Genomic DNA, 22510 nt, shown 5'->3' with positions numbered 1-22510 from the left:
AAAATGAGGACTTCCCGCTAAAACGAGGACTTCCCGCTAAAACGACCCCTTCCCGCTAAAACGACTCCTTCCCGCTAAAACGACTCCTTCCCGCTAAAACGAGGACTTCCCGCTAAAACGACTCCTTCACGCTAAAATGAGGACTTCCCGCTAAAACGAGGACTTCCCGCTAAAACGACCCCTTCCCGCTAAAACAACCTGTTCCGGCTAAAACGACCCCTTCCCGCTAAAACGACCCCTTCCCGCTAAAACGAGGACTTCCCGCTAAAACGAGGACTTCCTGCTAAAACGAGGACTTCCCGCTAAAACGAGGACTTCCCGCTAAAACGACTCCTTCCCGCTAAAACAACCTGTTCCCGCTAAAACGACCCCTTCCCGCTAAAACAACCTGTTCCCGCTAAAACGACTCCTTCCCGCTAAAACGACTCCTTCCCGCTAAAACGACTCCTTCCCGCTAAAACGACCCCTTCCCGCTAAAACGACTCCTTCCCGCTAAAACGACCTGTTCCCGCTAAAACGACCCCTTCCCGCTAAAACGAGGACTTCCCGCTAAAACGACTCCTTCCCGCTAAAACGACCTGTTCCCGCTAAAACGACCCCTTCCCGCTAAAACGAGGACTTCCCGCTAAAACGAGGACTTCCCGCTAAAACGGCTCCTTCCCGCTAAAACGAGGACTTCCCGCTAAAACGAGGACTTCCCGCTAAAACGACTCCTTCCCGCTAAAACAACCTGTTCCCGCTAAAACGACTCCTTCCCGCTAAAACGACTCCTTCCCGCTAAAACGACCCCTTCCCGCTAAAACGACTACTTCCCGCTAAAACGACCTGTTCCCGCTAAAACGAGGACTTCCCGCTAAAACGACTCCTTCCCGCTAAAACGAGGACTTCCCGCTAAAACGAGGACTTCCCGCTAAAACGACTCCTTCCCGCTAAAACGACCTGTTCCCGCTAAAACAACCTGTTCCCGCTAAAACGACCCCTTCCCGCTAAAACAACCTGTTCCCGCTAAAACGACTCCTTCCCGCTAAAACGACCCCTTCCCGCTAAAACGACTCCTTCCCGCTAAAACGAGGACTTCCCGCTAAAACGAGGACTTCCCGCTAAAACGAGGACTTCCCGCTAAAACGACTCCTTCCCGCTAAAACGACCCCTTCCCGCTAAAACGACCCCTTCCCGCTAAAACGAGGACTTCCCGCTAAAACGAGGACTTCCCGCTAAAACGACTCCTTCCCGCTAAAACGACCCCTTCCCGCTAAAACGACCTGTTCCCGCTAAAACGACCCCTTCCCGCTAAAACGAGGACTTCCCGCTAAAACGAGGACTTCCCGCTAAAACGGCTCCTTCCCGCTAAAACGAGGACTTCCCGCTAAAACGACCCCTTCCCGCTAAAACGACCTGTTCCCGCTAAAACGACCCCTTCCCGCTAAAACGACCCCTTCCCGCTAAAACGAGGACTTCCCGCTAAAACGACTCCTTCCCGCTAAAACGAGGACTTCCCGCTAAAACGAGGACTTCCCGCAAAAACGACTCCTTCCCGCTAAAACGACCTGTTCCCGCTAAAACAACCTGTTCCCGCTAAAACGACCCCTTCCCGCTAAAACAACCTGTTCCCGCTAAAACGACTCCTTCCCGCTAAAACGACCCCTTCCCGCTAAAACGACTCCTTCCCGCTAAAACGAGGACTTCCCGCTAAAACGACCTGTTCCCGCTAAAACGACCCCTTCCCGCTAAAACGAGGACTTCCCGCTAAAACGAGGACTTCCCGCTAAAACGGCTCCTTCCCGCTAAAACGAGGACTTCCCGCTAAAACGAGGACTTCCCGCTAAAACGACTCCTTCCCGCTAAAACAACCTGTTCCCGCTAAAACGACTCCTTCCCGCTAAAACGACTCCTTCCCGCTAAAACGACCCCTTCCCGCTAAAACGACTCCTTCCCGCTAAAACGACCTGTTCCCGCTAAAACGACCCCTTCCCGCTAAAACGAGGACTTCCCGCTAAAACGAGGACTTCCCGCTAAAACGACTCCTTCCCGCTAAAACGAGGACTTCCCGCTAAAACGAGGACTTCCCGCTAAAACGACTCCTTCCCGCTAAAACGACCTGTTCCCGCTAAAACAACCTGTTCCCGCTAAAACGACCCCTTCCCGCTAAAACAACCTGTTCCCGCTAAAACGACTCCTTCCCGCTAAAACGACCCCTTCCCGCTAAAACGACTCCTTCCCGCTAAAACGAGGACTTCCCGCTAAAACGAGGACTTCCCGCTAAAACGACTCCTTCCCGCTAAAACGGCCTCTTCCCGCTAAAACGACCCCTTCCCGCTAAAACGACTCCTTCCCGCTAAAACGACCTGTTCCCGCTAAAACGACCCCTTCCCGCTAAAACGAGGACTTCCCGCTAAAACGAGGACTTCCCGCTAAAACGACTCCTTCCCGCTAAAACGACCTGTTCCCGCTAAAACGACCCCTTCCCGCTAAAACGAGGACTTCCCGCTAAAACGAGGACTTCCCGCTAAAACGGCTCCTTCCCGCTAAAACGAGGACTTCCCGCTAAAACGAGGACTTCCCGCTAAAACGACTCCTTCCCGCTAAAACGACCCCTTCCCGCTAAAACGACCTGTTCCCGCTAAAACGACCCCTTCCCGCTAAAACGAGGACTTCCCGCTAAAACGAGGACTTCCCGCTAAAACGACTCCTTCCCGCTAAAACGACCTGTTCCCGCTAAAACGACCCCTTCCCGCTAAAACAACCTGTTCCCGCTAAAACGACTCCTTCCCGCTAAAACGACCCCTTCCCGCTAAAACGACTCCTTCCCGCTAAAACGAGGACTTCCCGCTAAAACGAGGACTTCCCGCTAAAACGACTCCTTCCCGCTAAAACGACCCCTTCCCGCTAAAACGAGGACTTCCCGCTAAAACGACTTCTTCCCGCTAAAACGACCCGCTCCCGCTAAAAAAAACCGTTCCTGCTAAAACGGCCCCTTCCCACCACAACAGCCCTTAAAATCTGGGTTTTATTTAGTAAAATCTGGGTTTTATTTAGTAAAACTGAGTTTTTATTTAGTAAAACTGGGGTTTTATTTAATAAAACCAGAGTTTTAATTTGTAAAACTGGGGTTTGATTTAGTAAAACCGGGGTTTTATTTAGTAAAACACAGGCTTTATTTAGTAAAAACCTTGTCCATGCCGGGAGGGCGACCCTGGTGGTCTCGGGTCTGGACTGGAGTGAACGTTAAAGCGTTGGTGCTGAAGCGTGAGCGCCGTGACGGTTTTGCCAGGGTGGTGGTTTGCGTGGTGGTTATGCGGTGGCGGTGAGGGGAAACTCGGGAAGCCGAGCCGACGGCGACACCCACCTGTCCTCTGGGCGGCGTTGCCGTAGAAACACGCCGCCGTGACGAGGCAGAGCAGCAGGCTCCGCCCCCCCTCCATGCTGGAACTTCTTCCTGCAACACAGACACACAGATCTGTAAATCTGCCGAGCATCTGGACCGGCACAGCGGGCAACGGCTCAGTTCTAGACATAAAAGCAAAACTTCAAAACGCTTCTAAACCGCGACAGTCACGCCCTCGGAGCGGCACAACGAGTCAGAGCAGCCTGATGCTTCAGAGAAACTCCTGACCTCAGACTGTCTCCTCACTAAAACCTTCATCCTGCTCCGGTCGAGGTCTGGAGGAAAATACCTGACCCGTCTTTAGACGCTTCCATAGCGACGTTCCGTAACATTTCCGTAAAGGTGGGCACCAGCTTTACTCCATCTCTGTACATACCGGCCCAAGCCAGAGAGGGAAATACTACGACCACTGTTTCATTGAGACTGACAAGGGGATCAAACTTGAATGAAACACTTTATCAAACCTTGTAGCATCGTTTTTAAGGCTTTGTTGTACTCAGTTGTCCCCTTGGTAGTTACATTTGTAGTCAACTTGGTCGTCAACTTGGTCGTCACCTTAGGCCCCGTTTCCACGTAGCAAAAACGCTGGTGTTTTGATGCGTTTTGTCCGTTCGTTTACACGAAAACGAAGCTCAAAGTCTCCAAAAACCATCATTTCTGAAAACTCCGGCCAAAGTGGAGATTCTTAAAACCTCCGTCTCCACGTTTGCTTGTAAACGGAGAGAAACGGACATTTATTCTTCAGAACGTCACATTATGAGACAGAAACGTCACCAGCGTCATGAGTGACACCTGTGGTTACAATTAGTTTGTAACCGTCAATATTTTCTTGTATTTTACCTGTTTTATATTCTAACGTCACACTTAAAAGTAACTCCACTTCTCTGTCACTCCAAACCAAAGACTCTCGTTCATCTTGGAAGTAAAGCCTGATTTATGGTCCCGCGTTAAATCGACGCAGAGCCTACGGCGTAGGGTACGCTGCGATGCGCCGTGCGGTGTGCGTCGCCGCGTAGCCTACGCCGTAGGCTCTGGGTTGGTGTAACGGGGACCCTAAATCAGCCTTAACTGGAAGTTACACGTGTCATTTGTTGATGTTTTTTCCAGGATTCTGATTGGCTCATAGCACCTTAACAGCGTATTTATGCGGATTCGTGTAAATGAAGAGATTTTGAAAACGATCTCGTGTAAACGATGGAATTTTTCAAAACGTACTACTACTACTACTAGGTCGTCCTCAGACGAGCCGTCCATCGTTGTCTCCAGTCATCCCGATTCTCCATACAACTTTCCAGTTCGCTGGTACTCTGGGCCCCGGCATCCTTCTTGAGTATGTCCACATATGTTGGTGTAGGACGTCCTCAGGACGTCAAAACGTAGAGGGGGAAATATCCGTTTTTGAAAATACCCGGCTATGTGGAAACGTGGCCTGAGTCGTCACCTTGGTCGTTACCTCGGTCGTCAACTTAGTCGTCAACTTGTTCGTCAACTTGGTTGTCAATTTCCCCGAGGGAAACCTCCCAAAGGGATTAATAAAGTCGTCTGAATCTGAATCTTGGTAGTTACCTTGGTCGTCATCTCAAAATAACGGTCAGTATTTAAGAGATTCTTCAAAGTAACTTTGTTAGCGCTCTTTGCGGGGGTTGGTACTGATGTCACCAGCTGGAGACCAGAGCTCCATCACCACCTTCTTATTTGTTATTATCATTATTATTATTTAGACCAGAGCTCCATCACCACCTTCTTATTTGTTATTATCATTATTATTATTTAGACCAGAGCTCCATCACCACCTTCTTATTTGTTATTATCATTATTATTATTTAGACCAGAGCTCCATCACCACCTTCCCGTGACTCGTGGGTGTGGACGTAAATCTTTACTTGATCCAGATCTGACGCTGAAACCTGAGAAGTTCTGGAACAAATCAAACCTTTTATTTCTCAAATAAAAGTCCACCCGTGCGTCTCCAGCATGAATATGAAAATGTCCCGGGCTTGAGCGCTCACACATGGTGGGATTGTTGGAGCGCCAGATGTTCCACCGGCCCGGTTCACGCACCGAGCCGACTCTCTGGATGTCTCAACACATCTCAACACTTTCAAATCATTTCAGGCAGAGACAGTTTAATTGGGCGGTTTTTGGGTCGTGGAGTACAGTAACCTCAATTAGGAGTCTCTTCCCTGAAACTCGTCTCCCCCGAGGGGACGTTAGGAGCGTAACCACGGCAACGGGCGGCCCAACGCATCGCTGGAACAGGAGGGAATGATTAACCCCTCGTGCATCACTCCATCAGTGTCAGGATCGGTGCCGGTAAAGGGCGGGGACGGACCCGGGGGGGGGGGGGACCCGGGGGGGGAAGGACCCGGGGGGGGAAGGACCCGGGTGGGAAAGGACCCGGGGGGGGGAAGGATCCGGGGGGGGAAGGACCCGGGTGAGGAAGGACCCGGGGGGGGAAGGACCCGGGGGGGGGAAGGACCCGGGGGGGGAAGGACCCGGGTGGGGAAGGACCCGGGGGGGAAGACCCCCCCTCCCTAAAAACAACCAACTAGACCAGTGATTCTTAACCATAGGGCCGCGGCCCACACTTGGGCCGCGAGCGCCATCTAGTGGGCCGCGAAAAAAAATCAGTTTTGTACGTGTGGGCCGCGGGGGCCGCGGGACTGCATAGCAACTCCCGACCAAATGAGGAGAAGAAGACACTCAGCTAGCTGTACGTGTAATAGTAAGAGAAATGGTGTGTCTTTACAGAGAAAATCCTTCATTTTGCACAGAGTAGGTTTAGATCCGCCAGGATCAGGGATCGATTAATTGGGTCTGCGCCCAGAGCGAGCGAGCGCGGCCTGATCATTTATCCCGGCGCGTCCCCGCGGTCTGGAGGTCGGTGCCGCTCGGGCGGCTCCGTCGTTACTGCTGAAGGATTGTACATGTAGATGTGTCTGCTGGACTGGACTGTTGTTCGGGCTCGCAAAAGCATCGGAAAGTGACTCTGCTGCAGCGGCCAGAGAGCTGCTGGTTCTGCCCGGCCGTCTCAGCTGATCAGGCTCGGATGAAATCCGACACGCGCAGTCCTGACAACTTATTAATGTAAATAAAACTTAGTAAGTTACTTAGTAAGTAATTAGCTTGACTCTTACAGAGATGAGAAGCTAAATAAAACTAAATATCGTTCCAGGCTCATCAATGAGCACCTTCTCATGAGAACCTGACACCATCCAGCCCAGATTTAAAGTCCTGGCAGGAGAAATTAGAGCTCAGTTCTCTCACTGAACGACAGAAAGTGGGGGCATAAGATTATAAGGGGAAGAAAGAAAAACTGCAAAACTGTTCAATTGTTAAGATGTGTTTATATTAATTTATTATAAAAATGTGTTGAGACAATTAACAAAGAAAAGGGGAAATTCAAACTGCTGGTAAAGAAATAAAATAAGATAGCATTTGAAAAATAAAATAAAATCTATTTTATTTTTAAGAGAAAAAAATATGTGTAATTCAAGTTACACATGTTAATGGGCAAATACCGGTATGTACTTTTTTAATATAACAGTCAGATGCAGATGTTGATACAACTATGAGGTTACTTTAATATATATATATATGTATATATATATTCCTGACTGGTTCCTGACTGGTTCCTGACCGGTTCCTCGAGCAGAACGACGGGAACCCAGCACTTCCTGCTGCGAGGACTGTGATGAATATTCAGTATCTGGGGATCAGAGCGGCTTAGCTGCAGCATCTGGCCACGTTTACCGGCGAGCCGGTTCCATTTCCTGGAGATCTGCGGCGGCAGACGCCGTCCGGCCACATCCCGGCCCGGCGGGACCGGCCGGAGGGAGAATCCTCCCCGAGCTCCGGCTCCTCCTCGTCCTCGCTGATGAAGAGGAGGAGCTGGAAACTTCACTCAGCAGTGGAAACATCAGGGCTCCCCACTTCCCAACACATCTGTTCTTATTTGGACGCAGGAGTTTACACGTACGGGTCGCCAGATGTTAATCTCTTAAATAAACAGAAGTAAAGAGCCATTAATCTCGGCCTCGGCCTCCACGAGCAGCACAGATCTCTGCAGGACCACACATCTGGATACAGACGAATATCCAAATATTTATGAATTTATTAATACATTCAGTTGAAATAGATTCATATATTCGTTGTTATACAACAATTTGACATGTCTGGAATCAATAAATGAAATGAACGACCACCAAAGTCCAGATCCAGACCTGCTTGGGACAGACACTTTTCCACTAGTACCTACTCGGCCCAGTTTGGCGCTTTTCCACTATTGTGGGGTTTATATATTTTTTTTACCTTGTCTGCACATATTAATGGTTGATACCATGCCGGTAAAAGCCTAAGGCCTAAATATGTGCATTATTGCTATATTTAATATAAATACATATATACCCACGCCCGCCAATAGGGGGGGACAAACGGATCTGTTGTCCCGGGCCCAGGGTAGGGGGGGGGGGGCTCAGAACTGAAAAAAAAAAAATATTCTCATTAAATTATGGAATCATTTTTCAAAATGTTTCAAAATATGCCTATTTGTGGAAATGTAGTATTTGAGTTACATAAAAGCTTGTTATTAGTTTTCTTCCTAATTGTCCTTGTGGTCAAGAACCCCCAACACTAAAATGGTTTGGCCGCTGATCAGAATTTGACGTTATCATTTAATTGAACCATTAGAATGGACAAAATGTCCGGTCAGCACAAGTCCGGTGCTCAGAAAAGAAGAGAAAAGAGAAGAAGAGAAGAAGAAAATAGAGGCCTCAGAGATTCTCTACACCAATATTTTAAAAAGGTGGTGATGGTGAAGCTGGAATTAATAAAGTCAGCGTAGAGCAAGGTAAGAAACAGTTACAACGTTTTCCAAACTTGTAACTTAACCTAACTGGCTATCTCTAATGCTAATGTCCATTAGCTTGTATAAAAACCTGAAGAGCAGAGGGAGAGGAGAGGAAGAGGGTGCTTTTTTTTGAGGGGGGGTGACATCCACTGCCAATCCAGGAAGCAGGAACACACGGAGGCCTCACGTCAAGCACTGGAAATCTGCAACAAAAACCACAAACTAAAACACAAAACCGACACGGAGCCGACCAAAACACGAGCAGCAATCGACCCAAATCTCCAGATCTGATCACAGTCTAAGCTAAGCTAGGCTAGGCTAAGCTACTGCTACCTAACCCCAAAAACTACAGAGCAAGCATGCAGGTGAACAAGCCAGTGTGTATGTGTGTGTGTGCGTGTATGTATATGTCTGTGTGGTTATGTGTGTGTGTGTGTGTGTGTGTGTGTGTGTGTGTGTGTGTGTGTGTGTGTGTGTGTGTGTGTGTGTGTGTGTGTGTGTGTGTGTGGGCATATATATATATGTATGGGTGGCTATGTGTGTGTATGTGTGCATGTATGAATGTATTCTATGTATCTCTATTTTAGAGATCTTGACTCACTTATTTTGGATTTTCTTTGGGGAAACTCGGATCATCGCTTAAGCAAAAAGAAATGACAAACTCGTACAAAAAGAGGAGGATTTTCTCCTCCCAACTTTAGACAGCACTGCTGGGCTATTAATATGAAATATGTAAGAGCTGGATTTCCAAATATTAAGACAAGAGATAAACGTAGCCGGTTCCAAATAGAAACTGGTCTGAGTTATTTATTATAAAGCTTCCATTACTAGCTGCCATGCTATCATCACAAACACTAAATTATTGTGGCACAAACACACAGAGCCATCTGGACTTGTTTAAATCCCCTCATGCTCCTTTATGGAATAATAACCAGATTCTGATTGGAGGCAGAACGGTTCATTGGACGATTTGGCAAAAAAAGCTGGAATAATCTACATTTTACATTTATTTGATGATGAAACCAAAGCACTTTTTTAGTTTTAACCAACTCGTGGATAAATATAAATTAAAGCTGCAAGCAGCGATGAACGGGCCCTCGCGCGTGCAATTTTAACCAATAAAGATCAAGGACTCAATACAGAGTCTGATGACACCACCCACGACTCCCTATGTGAAACCATTCAAAAGTTCTGGCAGAAAGTAGGAACTATCAAATATCGACCAATCAGATGAAGGGTGGGCGCTTTTTGGCGTCTAGCGTCGCCACGGTAACGCTTTTGAAAGAGAAAAGTAATGCGCGTAGTCGCAGGATGGAGATGCACATTTTGATGTGTAACACACCTGGGTGCACGTTACGGTTCGGGCCGTATTAACTGCTGAAGGAATGGCATAAATTGTGCCAAAATTACACGATTAATTGAAAATGTTCAAAATGGCTGACTTCCTGTTGGGTTTGGGCCATGGCTCCAAGAGACTTTTCTTTAAGTTGTGACATGATACAGGTGTGTACCGATTTTCCGTGCATGTTCGTCAAACCGTATTGTGGGGCTTGAGGAACAAAGTTTTCTAGGGGGCTCTGTTGAGCCGTTAGGCCACGCCCATTAATGCAAACCATTAAATATCACATTTATCACCAGGCCTGGCTTGGTGATAAATTTGGTGACTTTTGGGGCACGTTTAGGGGGAAAAAAGACCCTCATTTCATCGGAAGAAAAACGAGAAAAACAATTCCTAACGATACAATCGGGCCTTCGCACTTACAGTGCGAAGGCCCTAATTACCAGGTAATCCATTCTAGAGATATACTCAAATGCAAAGTGCTTTATTTAAATGGTTGGGAATCCCGCTCACCTCCCCCGTGGGAAGCCCGATTGAAGAACTGCTGATCGGCTCGACTTCAGGTAGAGTTATAACTCCTCAGATATGTGATCGACCACAGGAACAATTATGTTCCTTGTCCAACGTCAAGCAACGCTGGGAAAGAGACCGAGCTATGGATGTATCTCTTGAGGATTGGAATTCACGTTTGAATAACATTAACACAACGACAAAGAAACGGCTAGCAGATTTATTCAGCTGAAGATTATACGAACACCACAACAACTCTATAAATGGAAGTTAATACCAGTACTCCTGCGGGAGGTGCGAAGGAAGTGCTGCCTCTATATGACATATACTGGGGACATGCCCAATGCTTAAGGACTGGTGGAACGATATACAAGATTATATTTGAATTCCTACACAAAAGGTTCCAAATCTCTGCAAAACTGGCATCTTGGGCTCAACAACAGGAATACAGGACTCACACTTCTCTTCCTTTGAAATGAGATGGATAATCGAATCGTTCATTCGTTCCTTTATTCGTTAGTTCGTTCATTCGTTCCTTTGTTTCTTCCTTTATTCGTTTGTTCCTTCGTTCGTTAATTCGTTCGTTCGTTCGTTCGTTCGTTCGTTCGTTCGTTCGTTCGTTCGGTCCTTCGTTCGGTCCTTCGTTCGTTCCTTCGTTCGTTCGTTCGTTTGTTCGTTCGTTCGTTCGTTCGTTCGTTCCTTCGTTCCTTCATTCATTCCTTCCTTCGTCCATTCCTTCGTTCGTTGCTTCGTTCGCTTGTTCCTTCGTTCGTTCCTTCGTTCGTTCCTTCGTTTGTTCCTTCGTTTGCTTGTTCCTTCGTTCGTTCGGGGCTGTTGGGTCTTCTTGCTCTTTCCTGATCACTTTTCTCAGACATCATTGTCACAGAAAGGTCAGATTTCTACCGTCGGACTCTTTGGGAGACGATGTGTAAAATTCCTGCAGATAAAGATCAGGATCATCATGTGACGTCTCGCTGACGCTGCGTCTGCAACGTCTCTCTCTCCACTGGTCCAATTATTGGTGGTGAAATGTATTCTGTAATAATTGGACCTAAACAGTGAAGCTGAAACTCAAATTCCAGTTCTTGATCTGCAGAATGAACAAGTTCAAGTTCTTTATTTGCAAATATTTTGCGTTCAGTTCAACGTTGTCACAGAAATGAACTCGTTCATGGACAACACTGTTCTCCGGCTGCTGATTGTAGTGGAAAAGAAACCGAGTTGAGCTGAGTAGGTTCTAGTGGAAAACTGCCACAAGAGAGCTGGTTTTGGCCCAGCTTTGAAACATTGTTTTCTTAATTCGATTCATTCCTAGAGAGTAAATTGAATAAAGAAGGACCTTTAAAATGTTCAAGAGTTCTTTTGTGTTGGAGCGTATAAGAATGTGTCTCGGCCTCTCCGCCTCCACAGGCATGTTTAAGGCTGCTCTTCATCACCCGCCAGCGCCTGGAGGGGTTTGGAAGGGAAGGGAGGGTTGGGGGGGAGGAGGGTTAATCACTGCAGGCTCAGCTGCGCCGCTGATTAGAACCAGCTCTCTGCATTACGGATCCATCAACTGTATTTACATGAACTTCCTGCCTTTATTTAGTCAAGAGCTGCGTCTCTGCAGCTCCGTTTGATGTAGCAGCGGCGGAGATGATGAAGGGCCTCCATGTTTAGAGCTCCGAGCTGGAACCGGGGCTGAACCCGGGGCTGAACCCGGGGCTGAAACCGGGGCTGAACCGGGGCCCGTCCAGCCCAGATGGTTCTCAGGAGGCTGGAGAACGGCCCTGGAGGAGGATTCAAGGTGCTGACGGAGGCCTGGACCCGGTCCAGGATCCACAACAGACCCTGAACCGCCAGTCACAGCCGAGCATCTCCCTCACGGGTCCCGTGTCCGGCCCAGTAAATGTAAATGTACTTTATTTATATAGCCCTTTACAGCCACCTCTAAATGCGCCAAAGTGCTTTACAGAATAAAAACACACGCAATTGAAAAGGCTCGGTCCCCCCAGCGCTTGAACTTTGACCTGGGCTCCCCCAACAATGGTTGGTTTGAGGATCTCAGCCCTGCCAGGCTCACGCTCCGTTAAAAGCTCTGATAAACAGGGCGGGGCAAGGCCGTTGAGGGCTTTAAAAACAAACATTAAAGGGTTAAAATCAATTGTAAAATGGACAGGAAGCCAATGGAGTGAACAGAGGACTGGAGTAACCGGAGTGCTCACGTCTTTTAGTGTCAGTTAAGAGACGGGCAGCTGAATTCTGCACTAGCTGAAGGCTAATACCCTTCTTCTCCTCTCCTTTTCCATTTTTTATTTATTATAAATATCTCATAGGTATCATTTTTGTCCATTGGCCCTGTAGTTTCTTGTGCTGGCCCCCCTTTTTTCTCTTTTTTCTTTTTTTTCTCTTTTTTTTCTCTTTTTTTTCTCTCTTTTGTGCATGTTTGCAGGCCGGAGCCTCGGGAGCTGCGTTCTGGCCTGTGTTCCCGGCCCCCGCCCCCACCCCTGGTCATCCCGTTGCTGCTTCCACCTGCCTGCTGTGCTGTTGACGTCCCTGACCCACCAGTCTGACCTTCAGCAGGAGGGTCCCCCCTTATGATCCAGGTCCTGGTCCAGGTTTCTTCCTCCTAAAGGGGAGTTTTTCTTGCCACTGTTTGGCTTAAGGTTTTTCTCCCACTAGGGGAGTTTTAACCTGCCATTGTTTATGTAATAATTGCTCGGGGGTTTATGTTCATGTTCTGGTTCTGGGTCTCTGGAAAGCGTCTAGAGATTCTGTTGTATTAGACGCTATATAAATAAAATTGAATTTAATTGAATAGAGGACTTGGAGACGCCAACATATGTAGCATTACAATAGTCTGATATGGAGCTGGTTAGAGCGGGAACAGCTTTCTCCAGGTCGTGACGAGTTAAAAAAGATTTCACTTTGGCTGAGAGGCGTAACTGATAAAAACGTTATCAACTTGTTTGTCAAATTTGTAAAAACTATCAAAAATCACACCCAGATTTCTGACATTAGGACTAAAAGTCGAGGACGAGGCGCCAAAGCCAAAGCTAGTCGTGACAGTTTCCCCAAACACAATGCACTCTGTCTTGTCCTGGTTTAATGCCGCGTTCCATTTGTCCTCGAGAAGTTGGAATTTCCGATACAGAGTTGGAATTTTCAACTGGAACGCCCCTGGAAGTGAGATTTCCTACTCTGAAAGTCGGAGAATCTTCACCACCCCCAAGTTAACATTCCAAGATGGCTGCCCCGGCTGTAAACAGGAAGTAGAAGAGAGCTGTGCTCCTTTCTGTTTCCTCTTCACCCACCGTGTTGGAAAGTTGCAGAAGGAAAAGCATATTTGTCCAGAAGTTGCTTGTATTCGGACAAGGCAAGCGCTAGAACAGCTTTCGTGGACGTGGCCATCTTGTTTTCCGACTTTGTAACTGGAACGCTGATAACTCGGCTGTGACGCCATTCCCAGTTCCCAGTTCCGAGGTAAATGGAACGCAGCATAAGTGCAGGAAGTTCTGGGCCGACCACTGCTTGATGTTAGCAACATGCTAGCAGGGAACGTCATGCATCGATATCTCTGCTTCAATGGCAGATAGATTTGCAGATAATCTGCGTTTCAGTGAAATGATAGATTGTGCCTGGCTATAATAGACCCAAGTGGTAACATTTATAAAGAGAAAAGATTTGGACCAAGAATAGAACCATGCGGGACCCCGCAAGAGAGAGAAGCACTAGAGGAACAGGAGTCACCAATCATCACAGAAAAGGTTCTATCATAAAAAAATACTAAGTAAGCCACTCGAGTGCAGTGTACAGAAGGCCAACATAATTGTTCAGGCGTGACAGGAGGAATGTGTGATCCACCGTATCAAATGCTACTGTGAGATCTGTAGTACTAAAACAACTGGGCACTTGGCATTGTCGAGACAGATGGTCACGTGAAGTTCCAGCTTCCTACCCCCTGCAGGGAAGACGACTCACAAGGGGTTCCAGCCTCATACCCCTGCACCCCTGCTTAAGACACATTGGGCCTGATTTACTAAAGGTTTGCGTGCGTAAAAACGTGTGCAAACTTGACATCACCCGCAAACCAATGTGCAAGCTGATCTACTAACAGCGTGCAAAGAGGACTGCGTCTCTCAAATGAGCAAAATAGCACACGCTGTTCATTTAGTACCTTTGCCCTGATGAATAATCAATATGGGGCGTACCCGCCAGAAAGCGCTAAATACTGGGAGGGAAAAATGCAAATATGTCCATTTACCACGCGCAATGAGATTTACCAAGCCTAAAAGTAATTGCGGGGATTGTGATTGCGTCTGTATTTAATACGTTCGAAAGGAAGGTGCTAATCTGCCCAGCATTACGCAGGGATGCTTGTTGGGTCCTGATTTGAGGACTGAGGTGGGGATTCTCCACATGCAAAAGGAGAAATATTTTATTTGAATGTTAAATCGAGTATTATTCAGCAAAAGGTTGCCACAGGAGGCACATTCATTTTTGTATTTGTGATAATAAATAAATCACGTGTTTTCATGGAGAAAAAAGTGTTTCCAATTGTGCGCCTGTTCTGCAGTTGTCATACCCCAGTGTTGTGCCGTATTCAGCACCCCTGCCGTGAAAAGCACCCCCTCGTCTGACAAAAATGATATTCTCATTCCGTGTCACGTTCTGTTTAGCGTCCAGTTTTGTGTTAATGATTCATGTTTAAATGTGCTCATGGATTCCACAATAGTCATACTTTCCCACAATCACAGTCACAGATAACAAAAATCGGGTAAATGGTTATTGATGTCATTAATTAATAGCCTGCTTACTGTGTTGTCTTCCATAATATTTGTAAATATATATAATATAAACTCCAAAGTATGTGTTTGTGTGAGTGTGTATATATAAATATATTGAAGTGTCAGTGTGTTGTTTTTTTTCTTGGTCTACTTATCATTGAATATACGAGGGGGTGCTTTTCACGGCAGGGGTGCTGAATACGGCACAACAATTTGCCTCGTCCACTAATATCTCTAACTCAAATTTCATTTTGCGCTCGCAAAAGGTAAGACGCGCAACACCTCATTTAAATACTGCGGTTTGCACCTGTTATCAATTGCGCACGCAATCTTAGTTGATCACCCGCAAACCACACAACAACAGCACGCGCAAACTTTTTCAGTGCACACGCAATTTAGTACTCTTTATTTAGGATCTTAGTAAATCGGGCCCATTGTCACGACATACATACAATGCTCGAGACACATTGTCACGCAAGTTCCGGCGTCCTGAATCCCTGCTGGGACGGCACCGTGGAAGTGGCTTTGACTTCCAGCTCCTGCAGAGACGAGGACTTGATCCACGGAGATGCCATATATGGACTTCCTGACTCCTCAGGGGGTAGTTCCAAACAGAATGATCACACCTGACTGTAAATTACTTTTTGTCTCTCACTTGGCTTGTTTATTCCTACTTTTTGTTGATTGAACTTCTTGTATAAAAACCCTGTTGTAAAATCCCTCTGGGTCAGCACACCAACCAAGACACGCGTCGGTGTAGGTCTGCAGCTGCTCACCGCCGGCTATTGAATAAAACTCACTACTCACAAGCGGACTTCAGAACTGGTTTTGATAAATTCCTCAACAGCATCAAGAGATAGTGATAATATCATTGTGCACCCTTAATAAGGCAGACTCAGTGCTATGACGAGGCCTAAACACAGATTGAAATTTTTCAAAAATGGAGTTGTTCTCCCCCTCACCGGCCCCGTCTCCGGCCCAGTCCCGGTGGGCTTTTTCTCTGCCGTCTGTTTAGACTTTTCCCCCAGCGATTAAAAAGAGACACAACAACTGTAAATGCAAAGAAGTGAAAACAAAGTGTGTGATTTTAAACCATTTTTCTACACGAGAACGTGGCGTTCTGACAGCTGGAAGCGTTTCTGAGGAAAAGCAGCAACAGAGACTTTTCCTTGAAACTCGGAGTCGAAACGCGAAGTGACTTAAATGGAAACAGACAGTTCGGTCTCACGGAGCCATCAGACGCAGCCGTGACATCAGCAGCTTTTCAGCGCTGCAGCTTTTCATCGCTGCAGGATTCTCCGAGGGTTCAAGGTCTCGGTTCAGGCTCACGCCGAGCAGCTACGGCGGTTCTGATCCAGATGTTGGGCGGGATTCCCCGTCCTCAAAACATTCAGCGGTTACAGAAACTCACAAAGCTCCTTTAACGAGCAAAACAATGAAAGCAATGAAAACATGACCAACGGCTAAGGGAGCAGGGGTGTCTACGCAACCACGGGGGAGAAACCGGAGCCCCGCGGAGCTCCAACCAGGACCCTACGGAGCTCCAACCAGGACCCTACAGAGCTCCAACCAGGACCCTACAGAGCTCCAACCAGGACCCTACAGAGCTCCAACCAGGACCCTGTGGAGCTCCAACCAGGACCCTACAGAGCTCCAACCAGGACCCTACAGAGCTCCAACCAGGACCCTACAGAGCTCCAACCAGGACCCTACAGAGCTCCAACCAGGACCCTGTGGAGCTCCAACCAGGACCCTACAGAGCTCCAACCAGGACCTTACAAAGACCAAGTTAACCCTACAAAGACCAGGTTAAACCTCTAAAGACCAAGTTAACCCTACAATCGTCCGTCAACAGAGCAACATCTTCTCCATCTCTGGTGCCGTTGGCGTGTCGGTAACCATCCAGACGTAACTGAACCCGGGTGGTCCAGGTATCTGACGTCCATTCAGTCCCTTGTGAATGAGGAGGACCAGCGTCCAACACAGACACGGGACCCAACAACCTCCAGAAACTGAACCAGGACCAGTTTTCTGGATCTATACCGCCCCTTTAAAACACTAACATGTGTTCACCAGCTCTGGGAAAAAGAAAATACATTCTTGTTGGAGCCCTCATCAACCTCAGCTGCTTGTCATAACGCTCTGTTCGCACAGCGAGGACACCCAGGCCGGACCCCTCCCCCAGGTTACTCCAACGGTTCCCTCCCAGGCCGACCCCACCCCCCTCGGTTACGTGGATACGTTCCCTCCCAGGAGACGTTACAGATTGCTGTGTTTGAAAGGCAGATGTTTGCGCTGTACTTTATCTAAACACTGATCGTATGGAGCCATATGTGCGGAGCAGCGCTGATAGGAAACAGCCTCGTCTCTGGTTTCATGGTTTCATGGGTTCGGGGCCTCAACACCCCCGCGAACCCCCCAACAAACCCCCACCAAGTCCCGCAGTCCTGCCATCAACCGCAATTAAACATCATATATGAGCTCGAGTTCGTAAACTTAGTGCAAGCAGATGTGTTTACTGATGTTTGCTATACATGTGCAGGCAGGAACGGAGTTCAAACACGATGACATCACAATGCCGGTGAAGGTATGTCACAAACAGGAAAGGCCTGGAGTGGGTCAGCTGAGAGCCGGTCCAGGTTTGAGGGGGGTTTGGGGGGGCGAGACCAGCTGGATCAAAGCAAGAATTTAGATCTGGGGGAATAAATTCACTTCACGCTTTAAGTCTGATCTGAAATGACTGTAAACATAAAAGCTAATGATCCTTCACTCTGCAGCTCAGAAAAACTTCACACAATCTAAGAAACGTGGATTGATTTCAGGCACGAAGAAGACGTTCTGGGCTCACTGGGACTGTCTCCAATCCGGTTCTGATGGGAAAAACCAGTCCGGTAGTCTGTTACAGGCCCATTTGGCCACAGATCACATCTGATTGTAAATTACTTTTTGTCTCTCACTTGGTTTGTGTATTTCCTGCCTTCTGTACCTTGAAGCTTACTGTATAAAAAGTCAAGACACAATCACCCGGGGTCGGCACACCAACTCAGACATGATCTGTGTAGGTCTGCTCACCGCCGGCTTGCTGAATAAAAACTCACTATACCACAAAGCGGACTTCTGAACTGGTTTTGATAAATTCCTCAACAATTTGTTGCCGTGACCCGGATTGACAATTGACCTTTGATGGGAACTCCTCTTTCCAGAACAACGGCACAACCAGCGACTCCTATCTAAACTTTCAGAGGTAAGGGATCCACTTGCAAAATGCCAAATTATTGTTGATGAGTTGTTGTCGAAAGTCTGTGGACTGGAGTACCAGAAAAAAGGTTGACGTCATCCTGAAATTTTAGGCTGGATCAAAGCAAGAATCCACCCGTTTAGATCAGGGGCAATAAATTCACTTCACGCTTTAAGTCTAATCTGAAATGACTGTTAACATAAAAGCTAATGATCCTTCACTCTGCAGTTCAGAAAAACTTCACACAATCTAAGAAACATGGATCGATTTCACAAAGAAGATTCTGGGCTCCCTGGGACCGTCTGCTCTCCGGTTCTGACGGTATAAACCAGTCCGGTAGTCTGTTACAGGCCCACGCTCTGGTATTCCTGGACTAACAAGGGAGGGTCCAACATGAGGACGACTTACAAGGGGACGACTAACAGATGGACTAACAGGGGTAAGACTAACCCAAGACATTTTATTACTTGCATATAAAGCCCAAAATGGCTTAGCTCCGCATTATTTGCAAGACCTGATAGTGCCTTATGTTCCTGGCAGAGCTCTCCGTTCTCAGAGTGCAGGTTTACTCGTAGTTCCTACAGTATCTAAATGTAGATTTGGAGGGCGGGCGTTCTGCTATCAGGCACCACTACTATGGAACCAACTTCCAATCTGGGTTAAGGAGGCTGACACCACCTCCACCTTTAAAACTAAACTTAAAACATTTCTGTTTAGTAAAGCCTATAGTTAGTGTTTAGTAAACCTCTAGCTGGTGTTGGTAAATCTCTAGGTAGTGTAAACTCTAGTGTGTTAGAGTCAGTAGTCATAGTTGCAGCTATAGAACAAGACTATAATAGTTAGTCTCAAATATAGCTTGGTGGTAGATATGCTGCTATAGGCTTATGCTGCAGGGGGGCACCGACATGATCCGCTGGGCGGTGCCTCTCACCCTTCTTCTCCTCTCCTCTTCCCTTCCTCTCTTCTCCATTTCCATTTTTATTTATTATAAATATCTCATAGCTATCATTTTTGTCCATCGTTCCTGTAGTTTCTTGTGCCGGCCCCCCTTTTCTCTCTTTTGTGCATGTTTGCAGGCCGGAGCCTCGGGAGCTGCGTGCTGGCCTGCGTTCCCTGTCCCCCCTCTGGTCATCCCGTTGCTGCTTCCACCTGCCTACGTGGATGTCTGCTGTGTGCTGCTGACGTCCCCCCCCCCAGTTTTTCTTGCCACTGTTTGGCTTAAGGCTTTTCTCCCGCTAGGGGAGTTTTTACCTGCCATTTTACCTGCCTGGGGATGGACTAGTAAAGTGGAGTAAAGTGACATTTTTGGAGTAAATCCGGTCTCTGAACCTGGTTTTTCTGGACCTGAACTCTGTGTTTGAGTCTCCCGTTTTGCTCTATCGCATCCAAAACAACATGCAGTATCTTTAATGACCCGTAAAGACACATTCATGTGTCCACCAGGACTACCAGGGACCAGGACTACCATACCACAAGGCATGTTTTTCCCTCAAAGCACGAAAGTTTCTGATTTCGGCTACTTTTCTGCCTGTTCTGGATTACGGCGATGTTGTGTACATGTGTGCGTCAGCCAGCTGTCTACAGTCCTTGACTCCTGTCTACCACTGAGCTCTACGGTTCATAACTGGTTGTAAGGCTGTTCTTGGCTTGGTTCCTGTTTATTTATGTTTATTTCTCCAGAGAACTAAAAGCAGTTATGCTTTAAGGTCGAATGACACTTTGCACCTGCTGTTCCTCGTGTTTGGACTAACTCAGGAAAAAAAGCTTTTAGTTTCTCTGCACCGTCTGCGTGGAATACCTTACAAAATGAACTGAAAATGCCTGAACTTGTTTCATTTAAAGCCTTCCGCTCACTTCTGAAAAAACGACAAAGGGAATCCTTTCGGCAGTGCCTGGGTTTTTAAACTACATGTGCCCGTGTTCTTAAATTTAAAATTATTTCTGAAGTTGTTTTTACATATTATTGAAGTCACCACTATTGCACTTTATTCGCTAATAGTTTGCACTCTCATTTTAATGTTTATTATGTGATTGCTGTTATTTGTGTGTGGACGTGTGCTGCTCCTTCCTTGGCCAGGTCACCCTTGGAAAAGAGGTCTGGACCTCAATGGGTTTTTATCTGGTTAAATAAAGGTGAAATAAAAAAATAAATAAAAAAAATACCAGGGACTGGGACGTCCGGCTGACGGATGTATTTATCCCTGCAGTGTTTAAAACAGAACTACTGTTCATGGCTACAGTTACAGCTAGATCCTTAACTAAAGTGGAAATGTTTGACAGTCTGTTATAGTTCCAACCACCCAGGACCTGGTCCTGGTCCAGGACCAGGTCCAGGTCCTGGTCCAAAGACCAGCGCTGGTCCTGCTCACCGCAGAAACCGGGTTCTGGACCTGGACCTGGTCCTGGTCCTGGTCCAGCTGCTGCTCAAACAACCACCAGCCCTTTGTTTGGACGACCAAATGTGCCGACAAAGACGTAAACACGATACTTTAACTGTAGTTTAGATGTAAACACGATACTTTAACTGTAGTTTAGATGTAAACACGATACTTTAACTGTAGTTTAGATGTAAACACGATACTTTAACTGTAGTTTAGATGTAAACACGATACTTTAACTGTAGTCGAGACCTAACTGACATTTATTTCTCTTGAACCTGAAGAAAAAAAACTCTTGTTTGCCCAAAATGATTAAACTGTCAACTCTAACGAGTTCAGTGTGTTGTTTTAAACATTTATCTAATTATCCTCCCGCGTAAAAACAACCGTCTTCACCACCAGCTGGAATCACAGATCCAGACCTGCAGGTCCTCTACAGACCACTAGGGTCCAGATCCAGACCTGCAGGTCCTCTACAGACCACTAGGGTCCAGATCCAGACCTGCAGGTCCTCTACAGACCACTAGGGTCCAGATCCAGACCTGCAGGTCCTCTACAGACCACTAGGGTCCAGATCCAGACCTGCAGGTCCTCTACAGACCACTAGGGTCCAGATCCAGACCTGCAGGTCCTCTACAGACCACTAGGGTCCAGATCCAGACTTTTTTTTTTGACATTTTTCTCCTCATTTTGACTTTTTTCTCCACATTTTGACATTTTTTCTCCACATTTTGACTTTTTTTCTCCACATTTTGACATTTTTTCTCCATATTTTGACTTTTTTCTCCAAATTTTGAAATTTTTTCTCCACATTTTGACTCTTTTCTCAACATTTTGACGTTTTTCTCAACATTTTGACTTTTTTCTCCACATTTTGACTTTTTTCTCCACATTTTGACTTTTTTTCTCCACAATTTGACATTTTTTCTCCACATTTTGACTCTTTTCTCAACATTTTGACTTTTTTTCTCCACATTTTGACATTTTTTCTCCACATTTTGACATTTTTTCTCCACATTTTGACTCTTTTCTCAATATTTTGACGTTTTTCTCAACATTTTGACTTTTTTCTCCACATTTTGACTTTTTTTCTCAACATTTTGACTTTTTCTCTCCACATTTTTACTTTTTCTCTCTACTTTTTGACATTTTTTCTCCACCTTTTGACTCTTTTCTCAACATTTTGACTTTTTTCTACACATTTTCAGACCTGACCAGATCCAGACCTGCAGGTCCTCTACAGGACTTGTGTAGGGAGACTGGAGGAGCCGGTGTCTGGTCTGCGTGATAAGGAGGGAGGAACCATGTCTGATTTGTTTAGTCTGGTGTCGTGACTTAGATCCCGGGGGACGGAACAACAACTTATGAATTAGACCGCGGCTCCGACGCTCCGACGGGCTTCATAACTCATGGAGTTATGCGGCACGTCCCCCTGAATGGTTTTACTCCCGTTGCGTCGCCGAGCAGCTTCCCGTCAGCTCGTCCTCCAGATCCAGACGTGATCGTGGAGGCTGAAACTATCAGGACCAGCAGGGAAAACATCACAATTATCCACAGGAAGGGCCTCATTACGGAACATCCTCCGCAGGAGTGGACCAGATTAATGTACTTAAAAGGCCTGAGAAGGAGCACGGCTGCTCGCACGTGGGCCACGGCAGACGTGCAGGCGTTGCTACGGCAACGGCAGAGCACCGAGACTGGCCGGGAGGTGGGAGGAGAAAGCAGCGGTCCCGCCCCCTTACCTGCCGCGGGTTCCACGTCCGGCTCAGCAGCACTTCAGCGGGTCGACAGCTGGACTCCCACGATCCTGGAAGACAAAACGCAGGAAGTCGTGAACGTCAACAGCTAAATCAGAGCCGAGGTTCAAAACACCGAGACGCAAACGCGAGTAGCCGGACGTTCCTGCAGGTGGACGTTCCTGCAGGTGGACGTTCCTGCAGCCAGAAGTTTCTGCATACAGAAGTTTCTGGAGATGGATGTTCGTACATCCAGATGTTCCTGCATCCAAATGTTCCTGCACCCGGACGTTCCTGCAGCTGGACGTT

General features: G+C 47.1%; 1 protein-coding gene across 1 annotated transcript in view; it reads right to left on the bottom strand.

The window, feature by feature from the left end:
- Positions 1 to 22272, bottom strand: part of LOC133440515 (collagen alpha-6(VI) chain-like) — a 71182-nt gene extending 48910 nt beyond the window's left edge. Inside the window, exons 1-2 of the mRNA XM_061717788.1 lie at positions 22208 to 22272; positions 3347 to 3436 (exon numbers count right to left, since the gene is read on the bottom strand). Of these exons, the coding sequence (XP_061573772.1) occupies positions 3347 to 3422 (76 nt within the window). The 5' untranslated portion in view covers positions 3423 to 3436; positions 22208 to 22272. The remainder of the gene's footprint in view (positions 1 to 3346; positions 3437 to 22207) is intronic.
- Positions 22273 to 22510: the final 238 nt, after the last annotated feature.

This window comes from Cololabis saira, chromosome 3, assembly GCF_033807715.1.
Source record: "Cololabis saira isolate AMF1-May2022 chromosome 3, fColSai1.1, whole genome shotgun sequence".
NCBI lineage: Eukaryota > Metazoa > Chordata > Actinopteri > Beloniformes > Belonidae > Cololabis > Cololabis saira.
This window is presented reverse-complemented; position numbering and strand designations above follow the sequence as displayed.